This window comes from Tachysurus fulvidraco, chromosome 23, assembly GCF_022655615.1.
Source record: "Tachysurus fulvidraco isolate hzauxx_2018 chromosome 23, HZAU_PFXX_2.0, whole genome shotgun sequence".
Taxonomy (NCBI): domain Eukaryota; kingdom Metazoa; phylum Chordata; class Actinopteri; order Siluriformes; family Bagridae; genus Tachysurus; species Tachysurus fulvidraco.
In genome coordinates, this window is record NC_062540.1 from 18,629,934 (window position 1) to 18,652,871 (window position 22,938).

Sequence of the window (22,938 nt, forward strand, 5' to 3'; positions counted from 1 at the left end):
ATAGACAGATAGATAGATAGATAGATAGATAGATAGATAGATAGATAGATAGATAGATAGATAGATAGATAGATAGATAGATAGATAAAAGACTGAATTTAATTAGTTGTTATTTACATAGAGACCTGAAGCTCTAATACATAGAGACAGAATAAAATCTCTAACCAGGGGGGACACGGTGGCTTAGTGGTTAGCACGTTCGCCTCACACCTCCAGGGTCGGGGGTTCGATTCCCGCCTGCGCCTTGTGTGTGTGGAGTTTGCATGTTCTCCCCGTGCCTCGGGGGTTTCCTCCGGGTACTCCGGTTTCCTCCCCTGGTCCAAAGACATGCATGGTAGGTTGATTGGCATCTCTGGAAAATTGTCCGTAGTGTGTGTGAATGAGAGTGTGTGTGTGCCCTGTGATGGGTTGGCACTCCGTCCAGGGTGTATCCTGCCTCGATGCCCGATGACGCCTGAGAAGTGACTGAATGAAATGAATGAAATGAATGAATGAATGAATGAATAAATGGCCCTTTTCAGGAGATGACCACAGAATAAGGTACGTCTTCTCAGTGTGTTGTAGTTAAAATAAACAGATGTGACAGACGTGTTGGGCCACTTTACATCAGCAGTGTAATTCCATGGTTACTCTGTGCCATTCTCACACATCACTCTCTGGGTTGTTTTCTTCACATCTGCCAAAGCTGTGCAGTCTGAGCACAGAGCCGCTGGGTGCACGAGCATGATAAGGCGCACACACACACACACACACACACACAAAACCTTCTGTGAGAGCCCAAAGAGCTATATAATGTGTCTGCATACTGTGTTTGTTTGGAGCATAAATAGAAGAATGTGTCAGTTATATCCTACTAAGCCCAAAAACAGGTCATTCAGAGGCCATTATAAGTAATAAATAAAGGAACAGTCGAGCAAATCGAAGCAAATTTCTTCTTAGTAAAAGCAAACGTTTACTTATTTGTTAGATCATTTTGCAGATATGTTGCTTGCTTTAATCAGTGACGGTAGACACACACACACACAAACACACAGACACGCACTCAAACACACACAGACAGGCACACGCACACACAGACATGCATACAAACACACACACAAACACACACGCACACACAGACATGCATACAAACACACACACACACAAACACACACCCACACGCACTCAAACACACACAGACAGGCACACGCACACACAGACATGCATACAAACACACACACACGCACACACAGACATGCACACAAACACACACACACGCACACGCACACAAACACACACACACAAAGACACACAGACAGGCACACAAACACACACACGCACACACACACAGACAGGCACACAAACACACACACAAACAAGCACACAACCACACACACAGACAGGCACACAAACACACACACACACAAACACACACACAGACAGGCACACAAACACACACACACAAACAAGCACACAAACACACACACAGACAGGCACACAAACACACACACGCACACAAACACACAGATGTGTGTGTACCTGACTGTCTGTCTGTGTTTGATCATAACATATATAGAAAAGACAAGAAAGATTTCAGACTATTTTTAAGTGCTGATTACAGATAAAAACTTTGTAAAACAGACTCTATTTATTCCCTTAACAGACAGACCTGTAGCATAACGAGGGAAGTTGAAGCAAGATGTAGAAATATCTGGTTGTGTGTAGATGAAAATGTTTTTTTAATATGATTAGTACTTTTTTCAGCTGAGAGTGATATTAGACATTCGACTCCTAACTCCAGTGCAAAATGCAGCTAATCGGCTCCATCGTGTCGAAAAGGTTTGTAAATGTCGCTTCCTAATATCTAAAAATATTACAGCTGAGCTCCCGAATAAAACCGGGGGGAAACTTACGACAGCGTTCTCTCCAGACGAGCTCCAGACGAGCCAATGATCTCTCCCAGAGTGCAGAAAGTCTGGCCCAGGAAAGACTGAGAGAGACACGTAGTCATCAGTTATACAGTAATGTGGGTCACTGAGAATACACAGCGGCGGTGGCGGCGGCGTCTAGACGATAACGGCGTTCTCACACAGGCGCTCACCTCACAGAATTAAAACAAGGATGACGCTTAACTGACACAACCTAAAAGCGACGGATGGATCAGACGAGTCGATGACAGGCGTGACACGGAAATAAATAAATAAATAAATAAATAAAAATAAATAAAAAAATAAATAACTGATGAGACAAACACTGCCTGGTTCATGTGTGTTATGTTCTGACCCGGGTCGATTCCAACGAGCCACGATATGCAAAATGACAAAGAAAAGCTCATGTTAACATCAAGGTGACTTACTTTCTGTTAGCCGCACGTCCAGAGTAGCAGAAAATCAGAGTGATAATAGCACAGACGCTGAGTGACGGGTTACGTTTAAAAATGACGGTACGCTAGAACTGTGTCGTGTAGAGTATACAAGCTTACATGCTTGGAAATGTTGGAGCTTCGGGAGTCCACGTTGTATCTGTAACGACAAAAATAGGACATATGGTATCTTTAGCTGGGGGAAAAAAAAACCCTAATAATATTAAAAGAAATACAGTGAGATGTACATAGACCAGAGCAGCAGAGAATAGAATAGAATAGAATAGAATAAGAACACAAACAGGTTCGGGCCATAACACAGAGCACAGCGAGTGTGATGTTCTATAAGACAGGTGGTGTTTCTGCAGAGAACGTGAGGGAAAAGCAATTACTTTAACCCTTTCACAACTATGGGACTGATTTTCTGCTCCTGCATTCGTTTAGGTTTACAGCTTTGACATTTGAGATATCTTTGTTTTGTTTTTGTTGTTGTTGTTTTTTTTAAATATATATATAAAAAAATACAGTTTTTATTTAATTTAACTTTGAACTCCTAAAACTGTAACCTTCAGAGCCAAAAATAAATGTATTTCTTTAATCGATCGTGATATTAACATCATCTTGTCCGTCTATTAAAAGCGCAGCGTAAAGGAAAGTTTGATGACAGACGGAAATCAGACTCGTAAATATACTAGACTTTTAACTCATATCGAGCGTAACATAGTCTACGGTCTTGTTTACATTTACAGAATTTCACAGACATGCTACTCCAGAGCAACTTACGTTTTTATCTCATTTTATTCAACCGAGGGTTAAGGGCCCTGCTAAAGGGCCCGACAGTGTACCTGGGAGTCAGACCCATAATAGACCAACACCTTAACCACTAGGCTACCGACTGGCTACTCGGCAGCTCGATTTTCTAATTTGAAGCATTTATATGAAATGAACATATCAAATTGGAAAACTGAATCGATCCGACCGTATTCAGGATATTTACCCTGGTCATTATTTGCAGTGTGTAGATCGGGATTCTCAACGGTATCGGATTCGTTCACATTAATGTAGAGAAACGCCGCAGGGGTTTAATTCGCGATTTTATCCGTCTAATGACAAAGTAATAAATACCCACTTACACGTCAAAGCGGAGGTTCTGCTTCTCCTCGAAGAAGTAATCCAAAACGAATTTCCTCACAAAGTCTGGGTTCAGAGTGTTTTCAATCACTTCGGTCCTGCCAAACTTAACCAGAGGAATAAAAAGGCACGGGTTAAGGGCGATACGGCGAGATGCTACAAACCCTGCACACATTATTAATGTACAGTACTATATGAATATATATATATATATAAATTATTGTGATGCTACATTTGGTACCGGGATTTCCGGCAGTCACGGTGTATAAGTCTTTTATGTGTAAATATTTATTAGCTCTATATGTTTCAGGCAAAAAGGTATTAATATATATTGCTTGAAATCTAAAATCCAAAATTGTGCGTTGTTGAAAACTAGAACCTGCTCTGACCTTATTAGGAGTCAAAGATTCATGGTTTAATATATATAAAAAAATACAGTATAAATATGCAGTGAAATTATATATGTGTTGCATAACATGACACGATATTCAGTACCTTGTAGTGTCATTCACTCATTCATTCATTCTCTACCGCTTATCCGAACTTCTCGGGTCACGGGAAGCCTGTGCCTATCTCAGGCGCCATCGGGCATCGAGGCAGGATACACCCTGGACGGAGTGCCAACCCATCGCAGGGCACACACACACACTACGGACAATTTTCCAGAGATGCCAATCAACCTACCATGCATGTCTTTGACCCGGGGGAGGAAACCGGAGTACCTGGAGGAAACCCCTGAGGCACGGGGAGAACATGCAAACTCCACACACACAAGGCGGAAACGGGAATCGAACACCCAACCCTGGAGGTGTGAGGCGAACGTGCTAACCACTAAGCCAACGTGCCCCCCAACCTTGTAGTGTATTATAATAAAACAATATTCTAATAATTTAGTGAATCTTAAAATACTTTTCCTCCTTTTCAGTGTTAAATTCAGTTCACTTTATTTCTATTTGATTTGTATAACACTTTCAAAAATGGACATTGTCACAAAACAGCTTTACAGAAATCTAACAATTCGGGACAAATATGATCAATTTGAAATGTATCCCTGATGAGAAAGCCAGAGGTGAGCGAGGTGAGGAAAAAACATCCTGAGGTGATATGAGGAATAAACCTAATTTTTTTTTTTTGCTTATTAAATAAACGTATCGTTTAGCAAACCTATATATCACGGCGCATAAAAACGACTTTAGGTACGACGGCGTGTTAACGTCCTTCCTCTTGGAGCCGGCGCATCCGTACGGCAGATTGTGCTCAGCTTGAGACGGGAAGCTGAACAGACTCTCGGCGTGTGATGTGGTGACGGCGTGGCAGCTGGCTTCCATCTCACATCCAGCAGATCCTCGCTGCTTTTCTCTGATAACCCTCAGCAACGAGCTATCGATTCTTCACACCGCCCACTTCCTCGTCTCCTCACTTAACCTACGTAATCCCACCTATTACTTCGCTATCCACGCTATCTGTTACCGGCTTTTTGAAAGAGGTCTAGGGATCGGTGACATCGATGACCTTGCGATCTTTGACGCTCGAGTCGAATTGAAGCGCTGGCGCTGACACTAAATACAGGGAAAAAACCACTGCATTCTGGTCTGTACCAGCTTGTAGACTACATTGTGATTCAAATGCATTACATTTCAGAGTTGCTGCTCAGGGATATTTTGGTGTTGGTACTGTATATAATCCTTCTACCAAGAGCTTGCAACTCCCTGCAATACATGTGCTGCTGTGTGGAAAGGTGTGTCGTATGAATACTTCATGATTCCTGCTGGAAAATCTCTCTCGAGTGCACCGACAGACTTCAAATCCCTAAGGACAGTCCTGGTTCACCCCCCCACGCTCCCCCCCCCCTTCCCTCTCCGAGTCTGCCTTTTCAGGACAAGCGTCTCATTTTAAAAGAAAGGTGTGACATCGGGAAGTATGTGCGTGCACTCTGGGACTTCGTTAAAGGGGTAAAACGATTTTGATTTAGCAGACTCGCACGAGACGGCAACCTGGGGGGCGAAACGAGGGAGTCAGCAAGAAGGAGAATTAAGCAGGAGGCCGAGGCGAATCCTGAAAATCAGGAACGCTTCAGCTGGCTTTTAACAAACCGTTCAATAATCTCTAACCCACCAATTCACCACCAAATTATTCCACATCAGAGAGAGAGAGAGAGAGAGAGAGAGAGAGAGAGAGAGAGAGAGAGAGAGAGAGAGAGAGAGAGAGAGAGAGAAATATTAGGCTTCAGAGACACACCAATTGGGAAAACTTCAGTACTTTAACATAAGCATTTGTCACAGGATGTTAAATAACCCTAATCTGGAGCCTTAACAAATATTTTTAAAACCGGGGCATAGAAGCCTTTATTATCACCACATATACATTACAGCACAGTGGTACTCTTTTCTTCACATACCCCAACTAAGTATGTTGGGGTCAGAGTGCAGGGGCAGCTATGATACAGCTGCCCCTGGAGCAGGGAGGGTTGAGGGCCTTGCTCAAGGTCCAAGCAGTGGCAGCTTGGCTGGGCTGGGCTTTGAACCCTGATCCTCCGATCAACGACCCAGAGCCTTAACCAGTTGAGCCAACACTTTTTGCTGCATTCTGGTAAAATATGTAAAAAAAAAAAAAAAAGGCCATTTCTTTGAAAAGGTGCCTTTATCATAAACAAACTTTATGCCAACAAATTCTAATCGAATAGATGAGTGGCACGTGTATGGCTGTGATGTAACCTGATACAGTAATTGTGCAAATTTCATCCGCTTGTCCAAATGACTCGCTATGATTCCGTATTGTATCGTAGCGTCGTCCTCAGGACTAACTCGGCTAAATAATATGTAAACGATATTACAAGCAAACGGTAATTAATGAAGCGAAGCACATTCTTGATCTGTCGCTTAGTAAAGGAGGAAGACCAGAAGCCGCCGGAATTATCGGTGCTTGTTGCACGTTCTCAAGGACATATAATAAAGTGGAACGCAAACATTAAGCCGTTGCTGAGATATTGTCTAACTTCTTGTTTTCAGCAGCTGCAAATGACATCAAATCGTGTGTATGAACTTTAGGACATGTTGGTAAATATAAGTGATAGGTTTGGGGTCAGCACATAAAAGCCTTGCTGAGAAATGTCCTCGTTTCCTGTATGCCGAAATAGCCATAAATCCCTTTGCGGGATACGGACGAAACGTCCCACGTAACAAAAATCAGGGAATTCGCATTTTGTGATGATCCGACAAAATTAGAAGGAGACAAATCAAAAACAGTATTATTAAACTAAATTTGACAACGCCTTTACGTAACACACTCTCGGTCCTCGGAAAGCTCGAATACCTTGTGTGCATCATGAATTGTACAACACAATGCTAACGTTCTCGCGACGCTGACGTTCACGGGCGACATTTGTATGAGCACGTTTAAGTTGAATTCAAATTCAAAATCCTTTTTTTTCACAAATCACATATTCTTTAACCTTTTGCAGAAAAAACAAGTATCTCGATGTGAGCGGGTTAAAAAAATCCGATCAGAGGAAACTGGAATTCTTAAGACGCTCCCTAGTGGAGATGCTGAGCCATACTGGTGATGCTAGAGGGCTTACAGTAAGGCCACGTTTACACTGCAAGTCTTAACGCTCAATTCGGATATTTGTCTCAGATCTGATTTTTTTTTGTTTGGCTGTTCACTTTACCTTTTAAATGTGGCCTATATCAGATACCAGTGTGAACAGTTTGCTGTTTCGAAACTGACCCGCATGCGCACACGAACAATAACGATGACGTCACACGCAGCACGCCGTCGCGCTAAAAAGTTGGCGAGGTTATGGAGGTATGTGGAAGTAATGTGATGTATTCAATGCAAACATTATGAGCTGGTTCACGTAACCACTTTATATAACACTCTTAACACACACACGTTACCGGTCACGTTTCTGTCACGTTTTCGTCGGCGCAAAAAAAAAAAAAAAAGGTTTGCGCCGGCAAAAGCTTTTTTATTTATTTATTTTTTTTTTGTTCCAGCGAAAACGTGACACAAACGCGGTGACTGGTAACGTGCGTGTGTTAAGCAAAAATAAATAAATAAAAAAGTCTTCGCCGGCGCATAATTGTGACAAATGTCGATGTAGATTGACGTAAAAGTCGCATCAAATCCGCCTTAGCTGTTCACACTGCGGCCACATTGGAAAAAAATCAGATTTGGGTCTGATTCAGGACCACATATGGAAGTGGCCCAGATCTGATTTAGGCCAGATTTGAGTGTTCACTCTACTCCTGAAGAAGTCTGACCTGGTCACATGACCCCAAAAAAATCGGGTTTGGGCCACTTTTACCTGCAGTGTGAACGGGGCCTAAGTGGCAGATGACACCGCAGTGCAAGTAGCTGAGACTGTCCTCTATCGCTTAGAACAGTGGTTCCCAAAATTTTTACAGAGACGTACCCCCCCCCCCCCCAGGGATTTAACATCGTTCTGCGTAAACTCCCCCACCCCCCACCCCCCAACGGATGGAAACCCCCCCCCCCCCCAATTGTGGTCTTGATTTTTTTTTTTAAGCTGCATTTTAAACACATGAACCTTCATAAAATAACTTATTTGATCAAACAACTTCAGTATACAAATCATATATTTTTTTAATTATTTTTTTATGACTCAGCGTTTAATGAGATGGATGTGCTGGAGATGACTTGCATAACTGTGATGTTTGGTTGTATCGGAGAACAGTTTAGTCTTAAATCGTTCTCTGTGCAGAGTCTGTGTCGATATTTGTTCTTTATGATGGTAAGCGCTGAAAACCCACTTTCGCACAGGTATGTTGTCGAGAAGGGAGGTCATGTTTTCAAAGCGCCATCTGCTAAGGCAGGATACTCTGCACGCAAGACTATCCGGAAATCTGGTAGTGATTTTTGTGTAAACTCAATTTTCAGAGCGCCACTCGTAGAGATTTCAATGAGTCTCTCTTGCTCAGAAATGGGCAGGTGTGCTGTGGGGGAAGGTAGCAGGGAATGGAGGGCGAATCCAGTTGTTTGCATTGTCCGTCTCTGGAAAATACCCTCATAAATATACCGGACGTATGTCAGCAGCTGAGCCAAACCAGCTACATCAGTCGATTCGTCGATTTGTAAAGCGTAGAAATCGCTGGATTTTATGCGAAGCGATAGTTGTTTTAAAACGTCTTCTGCCATATCAGCGATGCGACGTGAAACTGTGTGTGAATTACTTGCGATACGTAAAGACGTGCACTTACGCATGACACATTTTTGTTGACTGCAGATGGGGTAATTTGATTGGATGTCATGAATTTGACCTTTTATGGCACTACCTGGCTACTTTGCTCTAAGTACGCTAGAGGGGGCACGTCTTTATATTTAGTCTGAGAAATACATGTCTCGTTGAATATTAGGTGCGGTATAATTACATTAACAGTACATTTCAGCATTTTGTTCGCGTAACCCCTCCGTCACGTGGCGTACCCCTGGGGGTACGCGTACCCCAGTTTGGGAACCACTGGCTTAGAAGAAGTGTTGCTAATTAAACGTTGTGTTTATATCACCTGGATGATTGTTTTAAAGGCATGTAAATGATCGACAGTTGTTTCGAAACTGTTTTTCACAACTAAAGGTGGGGTGCATGATGTTTGAACAAAACAAACGTGTAGCCAATCAGCAGAAAGGGGCGTGTCTTATCAATATTTGTCAGAGAAAGTGTTCAGTGCGCATGTGTGACGTTAGCAGAAAGCGGTTGAAACGTTGGCATGGAGGATACCTGCCGTTACCTCTGCCTCGTGTTCTACTTGTTGAACGCCGTCTTCCGTGTGAAACGGAGCTAAACCTTTCACGGTACAACACACAGTACTACAAGGACACATTTGTATTACCATAGTATTACTAATTGAGTTCATCTACTGATAAAAATATCCCCTCGGTCAGCTGCCCCAGCAGGTTCCGCCATAATAGCTGCCTGGGTTGCGTATGTTTGTGTGGGGCGGAGTTAAAACAGGGTTGACACCCATTTGAGTTATGTCAACATTGGCTTTCAAACATCGTACACCCCACCTTTAACTAAAATTTCTATATAAAACTCAGAAGGCAATAGTAGCCACCTCAGGACACAAAAGACGCTGTAAAGCTTGAGGTGCGTCGGGTTCCACACCTGACTGTCCTGTGACGCTACTATGATTGTGTCCTGTCCTACACGCTGCTTTCTGATTTCAAATGTTTGTTTAAGACTGTATGTATTTCTGCGTGTTTAATTATAAGGTCCCGGACATTACAGCCCGGTCTGTACCATGGCTTCAGACAGCAGTGTCAGATCTGTGTAGACTCACCTCTCTCCATTCCTTTGTCCCAATTCCTTGCACGTATAAGACAACAACTGCAGATAATGAGAAAGAAAAACAGAGTCAGGCATGTGAGCTATGAATCCCTGGCTGGCAGGAAGTTTGTCTTTCATCAGGATTAGTTTAATTGAATCTCTACAGCGTGTTTATTTTCGCAGTCGAGCCCATATGAGCGCGAGCCGGAATTACGGAACGGGCTAAATGACGAGAAAAAGGACGGGTCAGGGATCACGACGGACGTGAGAGAAGACAGAAAGAGCTGTTGAGCAGATGAAGGAAATCAAACCTATGGGACTGTGATGTAGATGAAGATGAAGATGAAGATGGGAGAAAGTGCGACTGACGGAGAGGAAAACGGGACACACTGCAGGTCTCGCAGTGGGACGCTGGGTTACAGGACGCATGCGGTCAATTACTCCAGTGACCCTACAATCTGCAGCAACCTGGTTTAATCATGTCAGTAGTTAAATGTGCACCGATTTCCACAAAACGCCCCAAATACCGAAGAGCCGAGACTTTGTAAAATACGCTTGTAAAATAAAAAGATTTACGGGATCGTTGCATTTCTGTTGCAATCTTTTATACCAGGACACTCGTCTGGTTTACTATAAATAACTAACACCATATTACGTAAAGATTACGGTGACTTTTACCTTCTGTAAAAAGGTCCGGAAAAATGACCTCAGGTCATACTAATCCCGTCCGAATAGACCCGCTGTAAATATGTACGGTAAAATTCTGTCATTTCCTGTTTAAAAGTAGTTTTTGCGCGTTTTCCAAGCATGGAGGGGCCAAGTTGTCTGTTTGCGCACGTGATAACAGGAAGGAACGTCATACGCACATGACGACAAGGAGGTTACTGTGGTGCGTAAAGCGAGTTACCCCTCCCACTTCTGCTAGTTTTACTGAGATGTCTTGTCCCGTGCGGATTGGCCGATTAATATTACAGACGTCCTGAGGTAAAATTGCATTACTCCACGTCCCCACGTAAAACTAATCCCGTCCGAATAGTGCTTAAGACGATTTTAAAACGGATCAATCATGTTCAAGAAATGTTCAAGAAATATTACATCGATTTAAATTTTTTTGGGGGGGCTTTTTCAAGGCTTTTGTTTGTACAGACATTATTTTACACACAGAGGTTTAAATTTGAAGCCTTTTTAACCAGTAAAATCAGTGTACACAAATGAATACTTTTATAGCTGCAGGTCAGGTGTGTGTTTTTCCTTCTGTTAGGATGACTTTACACAAAACGTAAGCAGTTCTGAGTCTGATATCGATATTTATTTTTATATTTACATTTGAGGGGTATTTTTTGGCATGGATATATCGCCCCTAGTAGGCTATGTGAAAACAGAAAACCTGATGAAACATTCTTAAAGTCCTGAGTGTCTACTTTCATAGGAGCTTCATATTAACACCGCTGTGGAGTGAGACGTGAGGAGGACGTCCGATCGCCAACATGGACACGAGACAAACGGGAGCAAATCTTTTTTATCCTCTGGGAAAAAGAGTCCGATTCATTTCTGACCTGTAGCATGAGAAAAGATGAGCTAAATCTAGTTATTATTGTTAGAATTATATTCAGACTTTTGTTTCAGCTGCAGCTTTCACCTACTTTACCAGTGTGTGTCTGAGTACATGAGTACAGTCTGAGCCCGTGATCTTCCTGGGGCTAAAGATTGTGTCTGGAGAGTTGTTTTTTTTAACACGCTGCAGTTTATATTTTAACAACAGTCTCAGTCCAAACAATCTGCATCTGAAGGTCATGTTAAGCTTGTGTGTGTGTGTGTGTGTGTGTGTGTGTGTGTGTGTGTGTGTGTGTGTGTGTGTGTGTGTGTGTGTGTGTGTGTGTGTGTGTGGGTTTGTGTGTGTGTGTGTGTTTGTGTGTGTCTGTATGTGTGTGTGTGTGTGTGTTTGTGTGCCTGTTTGTGTGTGTCTGTGTGTGTGTGTGTGTGTGTGTGTGTGTGTGTGTGTGTGTGTGTGTGTGTGTGTGTGTGTGTGAATGTGTGTGTGTGTGTGCCCGTCTGTGTGTATTTGTGTGTTCGTGTGTGTGTGTTTGTGTGCCTGTTTGTGTGTGTCTGTGTGTGTGTGTGTTTGTGTGCCTGTTTGTGTGTGTGTGTGTGTGTGTGTGTGTTTGTGTGTGTATGTGTTTGTGTGTTTGTGTGTGTGTTTGTGTGCCTGTCTGTGTGTGTGTGTGTGTGTGTGTGTGTGTGTGTTATCTTTAAAAACAAAACTTGTGAGCGACGGCCCACTCCGAGCGACGGCCCACTCCGAGCGACGGCCCCATCCGAGTGGCGGTCTGACGATTAATATTTCAGAACAAAATGATCTAGAGGTGGTTCGTTGTCATTCAGTAAAACACTCTAAAGCTCACTGTGACTTTAGCAGGTCAATATAAAATAGCCTAAATGTAACAGCTCTCGCTCACACGGTCTCAACCGACAGGACTGACAAAAGCATAGAGGAGGAAAAGAGCAAAATAAAGGCTCAGTGGCAAAAACAATCAATTAATAATGTTTATAAATAACAGAATAACAGCTATCACGCCTGCGATATTCCTGTCCGCCTCTAATCGATGAACCTGAGATGATCCCTAAATACTGAGACAAGATCACTGTCCTGTTATATATAACGACTTCTTCAGAGACACCTTGAGTCCAAATCATTTATGACCTTTGGTAAATCTTCTGCTGCGGTTTAAACAGATCGAATCAAGACAAATGACTACGACACAAATGCGATCGGTCAGGCATTTAATTGCGTTGAACACTGGAGTTTGTTATCGATACGTAAAATAAAGAGACACCTCGGAGAAACTCGGGCAATAAATAAATAAATAAATAAATAAATAAATAAATAAATAAATAAATGTTCTCTGGCTTTTGGGGATTTGAGATGTCTGGTCTTCTAAGTCGGTCCTTTAAAGTATTGCAGTATATCACCAGAGACACAGTTTAATCTAAACCGGAATTTTCAGCTTTTATTCTCTGTTTTTAAGGTTTCTAATTTCACACGGATCTGAGTCACTATTAAAATTTTCGAGGTCTAAAGACGAAGAAGAAAAAAGCTCTTCAGGTAAAAGCTCATGAACAATTCGCAGGCTCGTGTCCTTTAGGCTTTTTAAATGTTTCAGGATTACCTTCTTCTTTCATTGAAGCAAAAAGCTTTCGTCATTGCTGACTTGCTTGAATGAATGTTGCTTGAATGAATGTAAGTAACTTCGATCTTCGAAAAAAGATCTTTAATCGCAAAGACTCGTTTGATACACGATACGGCCAGAAGTATGTGGACACCTGATCGTCGGATCCGAAATAAAACCGTGGGAATAAAGAGTTAACAGCAGAGTTGTTATTGTTATGATTAAATCGTAAAGACGTTCAGTGGGACAATTGAGATCAGGGCACTCGCCTTGTCCTACTACTGGTTGCCATAGCAACAAAGGTTTATCGGCGGGCGGAGCGACTAGCGAATCGAATGAATCGTCTTGCCGCTAAAGTGAAACGTTCTGGAAAGATTTGACGTTAGTATTTGTTTCAATTTCAGCGGTGTAAATCTGCATCAGGTGTGTTGTACCGGCTTCACTCCCGACGCCAGTCGTTAGTCACCGACGGTCGAAGATATTTATAAACGGTGTCTGATTTGACGTGTGTGAACGCAGCATAAAATGTCTGGTAAAACAAACACAGTACACCGACCTGGATCAGACTTGGAGAACGTGTCCACGTCCAGCAGGTTCCTATGGGAGAAGAAAAAAAAAGAAGAAACAGGAATAAAAATGCTGCTTTTTAAAAAACAGGAATAAAAACGCCCTCCATTTAACGTCGCCGTAGCGACTTAATGTCCATGAACACGGAAAGCCTGACTAGCTTGTGTGCGTCGACGATGGTACGAGACGTGCGGCGCCGATAAATCCCTATGCGACTTGTTTTTCATGTGGTCTCCATTTTACAGTTCAGCTACACAGCGGTGAGCTGCAATTCTGTTTTCTTCTGCTTACTGTGTTTTTCCCACGTGTCGGACGTACGATTCTGAAAAAGATTACTTAGGAGAAAAAAAAAGAGGAACATAAAAAAAAGACAAACAGGCAAAGTAAACGATGCACTCAAAAAAATCAGTAAACCGTAATTATAGTGTTGTGCGACCATGATGCTTTTCAAACGGCTTTCTTGCACCGTAAGTGCCTTAAAAAGTGTTTTTGTCTTAAAATTCAGTGCATAAAAGGCAGGTTTATGCTTTTGTTTTAACGCCATTTGGCCAAGAATCATAATTTAAGGTTATGTGGGTCGAAGAACAAGCGGCGAGTTCTTTCTGGATTTGCCGCATCCACCGTGATGTCTAAAAAAAGAAGCGAGTCATTGTAAGGTGGACTAAAAAACAAAGAAGGAAGAGTGAGAGAGAGAGAGAGAGAGAGAGAGAGAGAGAGAGAGAGAGAGAGAGAGAGAGAAGAGACATGGAGAAGAAAACACAGACGTCTCTTCTCTGATGTGAAAGAGAAAAATATTTCGTCTGCTCCCAGCTGAATGCTTGTATGAGCGACCGGAATCCGCAGAAGACGTCGGACGTGACTCTGACCGAGACGTTTCGCCCCAGATCGAACACATCTTGCAATTGTAGCAGGAGATTGTCGACTTATCTGCCTCAGCATTTGGTGGATGAATGAACAGATACACTATATGGCCAAAAGTTTGTGTACCAAAGACCATGGCACCCGTATGTGCTTGCTGAACATCCCATTGAAGATTTATTCCCCCATGCTGGTATAATAAGCTCCACTTATCTGGGAAGACACTATATGAGATGTTGGAGATGTATTAGATGTTGGCTATGGGGGATTTGTGTTCATTCAGTCACAAGAGATTTTGTGAACTCAGGCACTGATGATGTTGAGGAGGTCTGGGGTGTAATCAGTGTTCCAGTTCCTCCTTAAGGTGTTCAATGAGCTCTGTGCAGGACACTCAAGTCCTTCAGGCTAAAGACACATTTGTTTAGTCTAGATTTGTATGAATAGCTTTTCTTAGGTTATTAAGGAGTAGATCTGGAGGGTTCATGGGCACAGAGTGTTTGGTGAACTGGGATGTCTGGGATGCTGTCGGCTTACCACCCTTGCAAGTCGCTCTGGTTTGCAGACTCTGGAGTGGTGGGACACTTTACATCCCAGGAAGCCCTCGTGTCTGTCACGTCTTCTGGCTCTAGCCTTTTAGTTATGCTGTCATAGCTCGTCTTGCCTAAAATCCAGATTACAATCATACTTAACAATTTTTCTCCTCTGTCTCTCTGTCGAGCTACTGTACTGTATATATGCCACTCCTGAGCTCCCGGTGTTCCGAGTTCCTAGCCTGATCGTCTCTTCTTACGGAGCTACTTCGTCAATCCTGATGTTCTACCACTGGCTGGAGTCTCATCGCCCAGTGGTCACCTTGCCAGGGATCGATCTGCATGGTCAGCCAGTGACTCATGGGATTGTTGGCTATGAAGCTGCTAAGAGACCGTCATGCCTTCTATTGAACCAGTGTTGTGTCAGTCAGATGTACGGTCTGGACTTTATCAGCAATCAGGTCTGTGCTGAACTCAGAGTTTGAGGATTGAGGTTCCCTTCTGAACCTGGTTCCTCTCAAGGTTTCTTCCTCATGTCCTCTCCGGGAGTTTTTCCTTGCTGTTGCTCAATAGGGATAGGGATAGATATATAGTATTTAAATTTTTTAATTAACCTTCTTTTTTAATTCATTTTAAACTTTAAAATTGTATATATTCATTTTTTTTATTTTTATACTTATTTTTTTTCTTATTATTATATATTATTATATATTTATTTCTATTTATACAGTATACAGCATTTTGTTTGTACACTACACACCAGAGATGGGGGACTTGAGTCATATGACTTGACTCGAGTCAGACTTAAGTCGCAAATTTGAGACTTGAGACATGCTTGACAAATATTAAAAAAAGACTCGACTTGACTTTGACTTGACATTCCTGACTTGAGACTTGACTCGGACTTGTGTTAAATGACTCAGAGATGGGGGACTCGACTTGACTCGAGTCAGACTTAAGTTGCAAATTTGAGACTTGCTTGACAAATATTACAAAAAGACTCGACTTTGACTTGACAATCATGACTTGAGACTTGACTCGGACTTGAGTTAAATGACTCAGAGATGGGGACTCGATATGACTCGAGTCAGACTTAAGTTGCAAGTTTGCGACTTGCATGACAAATATTAAAAAAAGACGTGACGACATTGACTTGACATTCCTGACTTGAGACTTGACTCAGACTTGAGTTAAATGACTCAGAGATGGGGGACTCAACTTGACTCGAGTCAGACTTAAGTTGCAAATTTGAGACTTGCTTGACAAATATTGCAAAAAGACTCGACTTTGACTTGACAATCATGACTTGAGACTTGACTCTGACTTGAGTTAAATGACTCAGAGATGGGGGACTCGACTTGACTCGAGTCAGACTTAAGTTGCAAATTTGAGAATTGCTTGACAAATATTACAAAAAGACGACTTGACATTGACTTGACATTCCTGACTTGAGACTTGACTCGGACTTGCACACGTGACTTGTGACTTACTCCCACCTCTGTTACACAATATGAATCTTTATGTAATATAAAAGATATCAAAATCTACACAGAGAACACTTTGTTTATTCTGTGCCTCCCTGAAGAAAATCTTATGTGACATGTAACCGTTACGGATGTTACCGTCACAAACACCTCCACAGACTAAAATAAGTACCTGGTTCAGTCTTTTGACCTTAAATAAACCGAAACAGCAGCTCGGTTGTGAAAGAACGTGCTGAAACTTCGTTGAGTCTGACAGAACTGCAGATCTGGTGCATATTGAATTTGTTAAGCAGAGCAGATTTAAGTGGGCAAAAATGAATATTTTAGATTTGCTCTCATATATCAGATATATTTTGACAGATTCTGACACTGTAGAATGCTCGATTCTGATTGGTCAGAAGATACTGAGTCACTTTCTATACCAGCAGTTCTGGATATAAGGCACTGGTCCTAATATCTTGTATACAATATAACATGATGTACATATTTTTCCTCGTTCTGATTGACGTGAACATTATCTGAAGCTTCTGGCTCACATCTGCATGACTATATTTACACATTGCACTGATGCCAACTGATAAGTGCATGAATTTGTAGGTGTACAAGCGTTGCCATGATACGGATTTAACCGAGACTTGAATGTCACAGAGTATATTAATAAAATAATAATAAATTAATAATCTGTTTTATTTGAGGGTGCCATTCAGACTCTCAAGGTCACCTTTCAAAAAATACATTTAAAACACACAGCATAATATAAAACATACAAATAGTCAAAAGAATAATAAAATAAATTAAAATATTCAATTTCAATTCAATTCTATTTATTTGTATAGCGCTTTTTACAATTCCCCATTGTCTCAAAGCAGCTTAACAGAAGTATGGAAACAGAAGAGAGAAAAAAAATATAATAATAATAATAATAATAATAATAATAATAATAATAATAAGAAGAAGAAGAAGAAGAAGAAGAAGAAGAAGAAGAAGAAGAAGAAATAAGAATAAAACTAAATAAATATATATACACAAGTTTAAAATGAATTTAAAAAAGATTTAAAATACTATATATATATATATATACGTATATATATACGTATATATATATAGAAGATAGAATGGGGGCATAGAAGCCTTTATTATCGCCACATATACATTACAGCATAGTGGAATTCTTTTCTTCACATACCCCAACTAAGGAGGTTGGGGTCAGAGTGCAGGGGCAGCTATTATACAGCGCCCCTGGAGCAGGGAGGGTTGAGGGCCTTGCTCAAGGGCCCAGCAGTGGCCCTTGATAGGGATATATATATCCGTATCAAGGCAAGCTGGAGGTGACGGCAGCCAGGAAAAACTCCCTGAGAGGACATGAGGTAGAAACCTTAAGAGCAACCAGACTCAGAAGGGAACCCATCCTCATTTGGGTGACACTCTACAGTAAATAGTGTAAATGTAAATAATGTCCTTTCTACAACAGTGCAGCTGAGAGCTCCTGAGGAACTAATGGGTCATCGTAAACTCTGAGTTCAGCACAGACCTGATTGCTGATAAAGACCAGACTGTACATCTGACTGACATATCATTGGTTCAATAGAAGGCATGACGGTCTCCGGGCAGCTTCATACACAACAATCCCATGAGTCACTGGCTGACCATGCAGATCGATCCCTGGCAAGGTGACCACTGAGCGATGCGACTCCAGCCAGTGGTAGAACATCAATAAAAAATAAAAAATAATAATATGTAAAGTAATAAAAGAAAATAATGAGCAGAGCGACAAATCGTCTCAGGCTGGACACATGGACGTGACGATGAGCTCCGTGTTCTTCGGTGACCTTCCCAGTCGACGGATCGGAATCCGGTAGCTCTACAAGATCTGCGGGAATTGTGTGAAGCTGTCCTTGTCTGCGTGGACCAAAACTCAAAAGAACGTCTCCGACATCTTGTGGAATGCGTGCCGTGAAGACTTGAGCAAACCTACCCACGGTATTAGTGTAGTGTTCCTAATAAAGTGCTCAGTGAGTGTACATGTGTATTCGTATTCAAGTTAGAATAACTGAGTAGAAAGATATTTGTGTTGAAGTATATTTTTGCACAGCTAGATTTAGTCCAAACTTTTTCTTCTTGAAGTTTTTATCACTCGTAGAGATTTTATTACAGACCCGGCTAGAGGTCTGGAGCTGTTACAGTCTCTCTATGTTTCTCCTCCAAACCCTGTGTTTTGAGTGACATGGTAGCAGGATGGCATCTGGGCTTCCCTGTGATGACAGCTACAAACAAGCCTGATGAATTGGCTTCCCTTGTGAAGTGCTTCGGTAATCTGGCACCACAAAGAACCCGTAATTATCGCTGGAATTAGAACTTCATATTCACGGCCTCTGTTTATGCCAGAGGTTGTTTGGAATACCTTATTTTTGATAATAAGTTATTTACTGGAGCACAAAAAAGACTGCAAATTAGCCAGACACCTGAACATCAGCACTGATTAGACTTGAGCTGCTTGCAGATAAAACTGGGTTTGTGTATTTATTTGAGTGGGCAGCGTATCGAGGCTTTCCTTCAACTTCATTGACTCTTGACACACTAGCTCTTGTGGTGAAAATCTCTAATAAGCAGTGGCGGTTCTAGGATTTTTCTGTAGCAGGGGCCTTTAAAGGGCCACATGTTACATTCAGGGGCCAAGTACAGGGTACATTCAAGCACACAAAATAATTTATTCAGTACGGTGCAAATACATTTCGGCGGTCATTCCTTTTCCAGACGCTCCAGTGCCGCCGATTGTTTGGGGGTGGAATTGCATCTGTGATCCTTATGAAAAATTCTCCGGTTGCTCTTCTCGTCGACGACTGTTGGAACGTGGGCCAATCAGGGGCCAATTAGATTTCAGCAAGGGCCAGGGCCCCTGTGGCCCAGCCTCTAGAACCGACCCTGTTCATAAGGCGTTGTCCTACTATGCTTTTACCTTGTACCTGTAGTAACTAGAGACTGACATTGTCATCGGTTGTTTTCTTAAGATTATGACAAGGGCAGTAGGGACAAGGGACGAGTTGTCGGGAATTAGGCATAAACAACTTCCAGTAAATCTTCTAGTAGGCCTTCTAGCAGACCTTGGCCACTCTTACCCGTGTCTACCAGTGTGATACTTTATGCTTCGAATCTCTCAAACCTCAGAACTTCCACAACACTCTCTTGGTGGTGAATCAGTGTCTCCTGTTCACTGGGACTCGTTAAGGACTCGCTACTACACTTTGAGACAGTGATGTCTCAGTTTTCCAGTTTACAAGTCACCAGGGAAAAATCCAAAGCTTTCGTCTTTAGCTTAATCACTCGTGTTTCTATCATAGTTCTTCAAGCAGGAACGTAGGTTAGATAATGGATTTTTTTTTAAATCACTGAACACACAAGTTGTTAGACTCAAAAAAAAAAATCAGAATAGTCCAGCATTTCTACTTAAGCTGAAAGGTTTCAGAAAATTATGTAATTCCCAATAAGGGGAAATAGTGAGCGTCGATGCTCACTGGTTTGTCCTTTGTGGGATTTTAGCGAGAGAAGGTTCCAGTGCTCTGGAAGGGTTTTTCCATTGAGCGTGAGAAAGACAGACCTTCAGCAGTTTTGTCATTGCTGCCTTCCATTTGGTAAAAATCGGATTAATCAGAATCTAATTGTTACCCACAAGGGTAGGTTTTTGGACCTTTAATATGCATCATTCACCAGGGAAAGGGAATGTAATGCAGATTAAAATCATTTAAGTTATGGAGTTCAACTTTAAAGTCCCTGTTATTAAACGGGCTAAAATGGACATGATTTCCCCCCCCCATACTTTGAACACATGGAATCAGAGTGATGAAGTATTAAAGAGTTTTAACCGATTTAAGGTGGCTTGATTTAATTAAGGTGGCTGAGAGCTGGAGGGTTCGTTACTCTGAGGCATCTGATAACTCTGATAGATATAATAGATAAAATAATATCACTAATTCTTACTGCCCGCTTTATTAGGAACACCCGTATAGCTGAATATTCGTGCAGGTATGTAATCGAACCAATCGTGTGGCATGAGAACGATGCAGAGAAATTATACAGAAGCAGATGAAGAGCTTCAGGTAATGTTTACATCAAACATCTCGGTGCCTTTGACGGTAGCAGCCGGATGGTCTGGTTTGAGGATCTAGGAAACCGCTGACCTGGGATTTTCACACAAGCATGAGTAGAAATGCCATGATGATAAAAGAGGCCAGGAAAAAATATCCAGACTAGTTCAAGCTGTCAGAAAGGATATAGCAACTCATAAAATCACCCTTTATACCAAGTGAATGGAAAAGCATCTCCGAATGCACACCTTGTGGTGGACGAGCTATGACATCAGAAGACGACATCAGTTGGGAACGACATACTCATACGAATTATTCCCTTATTCACTCGAGCACTGAGAATCATCCCAACAAACATCATTCACCCAGAAACACAGCAGGTGACTTTGGGCAGCTGCACACACTTCTCCTATCAAAGGAGCCACCCTGCGACAATACGGCATGAACCTAGCAAAGTTAAGGCTTTACGCAAACACGTATCAGCATCAGCAGTCAACACATTCATTATTCAGGATGAGGATAAAAGGCCAGGTCCGGAGACGAGACGGGACGGCGGTGCTGAGGAACACGGCGAGCGTCCAGATCATTGGCTGAGCTGCTGTTTGGAATTCCTTCTGTTCCTTCTCTCTTGAGAGCTGGAAAGTCGATGAGTATTAAACACAAAGACAACCGAGGAGACGCTTCACTTGACCGCCGTGTCCTGCTGAGGATACTCAGTGCTCAGCGCTGTGAAAGTAACAGTCATATACGATACAGGACGGACAGACGGACAGTGGGACAGGACTCCTGAGCTTAGAGAACCAGAGGTGGGAGTAAGTCACACATGTGCAAGTCACAAGTAAGTCTCAAGTCATGAATGTCAAGTCAAAGTCGAGTCGAGTCTTTTTTTAATACTTGTCAAGCAAGTCTCAAATTTGCGACTTAAGTCTGACTCGAGTCAAGTCGGGTCCCCATCTCTGAGTCATTTAACTCAAGTCCAAGTCAAGTCTCAAGTCATGAATGTCAAGTCAAAGTCGAGTCGAGTCTTTTTTTTAACATTTGTCAAGCAAGTCTCAAATTTGTGACTTAAGTCTGACTCGAGTCAAGTCGAGTGCCCCATCTCTGAGTCATTTAACTCGTGTCCGAGTCAAGACGTAAGTCATGAATGTCAAGTCAAAGTGGAGGCGAGTTTTTTTTTTATATTTGTCAAGCAAGTCTCAAATTTGCGACTTAAGTCTGACTCGAGTCGTCGAGTCCCCCATCTCTGAGTCATTTAACTCGAGTCCGAGTCAAGTCTGAAGTCATGAATGTCAAGTCCAAATCAAGTCGAGACTTTTTTTAATATTTGTCAAGCAAGTCTCAAATATGCGACTTAAGTCTGACTCGAGTCAAGTCATATGACTCGAGTCCCCCATCTCTGTAGAGAACTTTCTAGAAGATGTGAGGAAACGAATCTCAGCACGAATCTTCAGTCACGAATAACGTCCAGTTTGGCTGTTATTGTTGTTGGTTTGTTATTTTTCAATGCTGTTTTTTTTTTTGTGGTAAATTTATTTGATATATTTCTCTTATTATTGACATATTTTATGTAATGGTGAAATATTACAATTATTCCTCTAATTAGAACAAGATGTGGTGTGGTGTCCAAAACGTGTCCTAATTCGGTTTCTGCATGTTTACGTGTTGTACAGCACAATGTTAATGATATGAGACGTTATAAAGTTGCCTCCTTACCTGCACGACACCGTCACTTCGATCTTTGTAGCAGGGACGCTGCTGTTTAAAGGGTCGAAGTCCCCGATGGTCGCCATCACTATAAACGGTCAAAGTTTCACAACAATTCTGCTTTAAAGTGTGCGGATTTATTGGGTCCGAGCCTGAGGTGAGAGCTGAGAAACAGCGGCTTTCCTCATAGCGGATGTAAACACACAGGGAAACGCTGACGGACGGACGGTTCGCCTCATAACGGACACGCTCGCGCGCTGCAAACACAACTGGCGCGAGCTGAAGGCGCGCGCGGTGTGCGCTACAGGAGCCCCGCCCACTGAAGCTCTCCTCGACGATATGGAGTGATGCGGGCTGATCAGCAGTGTCGACACTACGGGTACTCTTCATCATCACCATCATGATCATCATCATCATTATCAATAACAACTTCATCATCATCAATAACAAGTTCATCAGCAGCAGCACCATCATCATTAACAACTTCCTCATCATTATCATCATCATCATCATCAGCAGAAGCATCAGCATCATCAATAACAACTTCATCATCATCATCTTCATCAATAACAACTTCGTCATCATCATCATCATTCACAACTTCATCATCATCATCATCATCATCTATAACAACATCATCATAAATAACATCATCATCATCATCATCAATAGCAACTTCATCATCATCACCATCTATAACAACATCATCATAAATAACAACTTCATCATCATCTTCATCTTCATCATCATCATCATCATCATCAATAACAACTTCATCATCATCATCA

The 22,938-nt window shown here is 42.0% G+C and overlaps 1 protein-coding gene across 4 annotated transcripts in view; it reads right to left on the minus strand.

The window, feature by feature from the left end:
• Positions 1–22,467, minus strand: part of cpne9 (copine family member IX) — a 60,662-nt gene extending 38,195 nt beyond the window's left edge. Inside the window, exons 1-7 of one of the 4 annotated variants that reach the window (XM_027159171.2) lie at positions 22,160–22,467; positions 13,482–13,522; positions 9,772–9,818; positions 3,475–3,578; positions 2,462–2,501; positions 2,336–2,338; positions 1,893–1,969 (exon numbers count right to left, since the gene is read on the minus strand). In XM_027159171.2, coding sequence (XP_027014972.1) covers positions 1,893–1,969; positions 2,336–2,338; positions 2,462–2,501; positions 3,475–3,578; positions 9,772–9,818; positions 13,482–13,522; positions 22,160–22,236 — 389 coding nt within the window. In that variant the 5' untranslated portion in view covers positions 22,237–22,467. Of the gene's footprint in view, positions 1–1,892; positions 1,970–2,335; positions 2,339–2,461; positions 2,502–3,474; positions 3,579–9,771; positions 9,819–13,481; positions 13,523–22,159 lie in introns of those variants that run through there. The other 3 variants (XM_047807325.1, XM_047807326.1, XM_027159173.2) reach the window with 3 other exon arrangements.
• Positions 22,468–22,938: the final 471 nt, after the last annotated feature.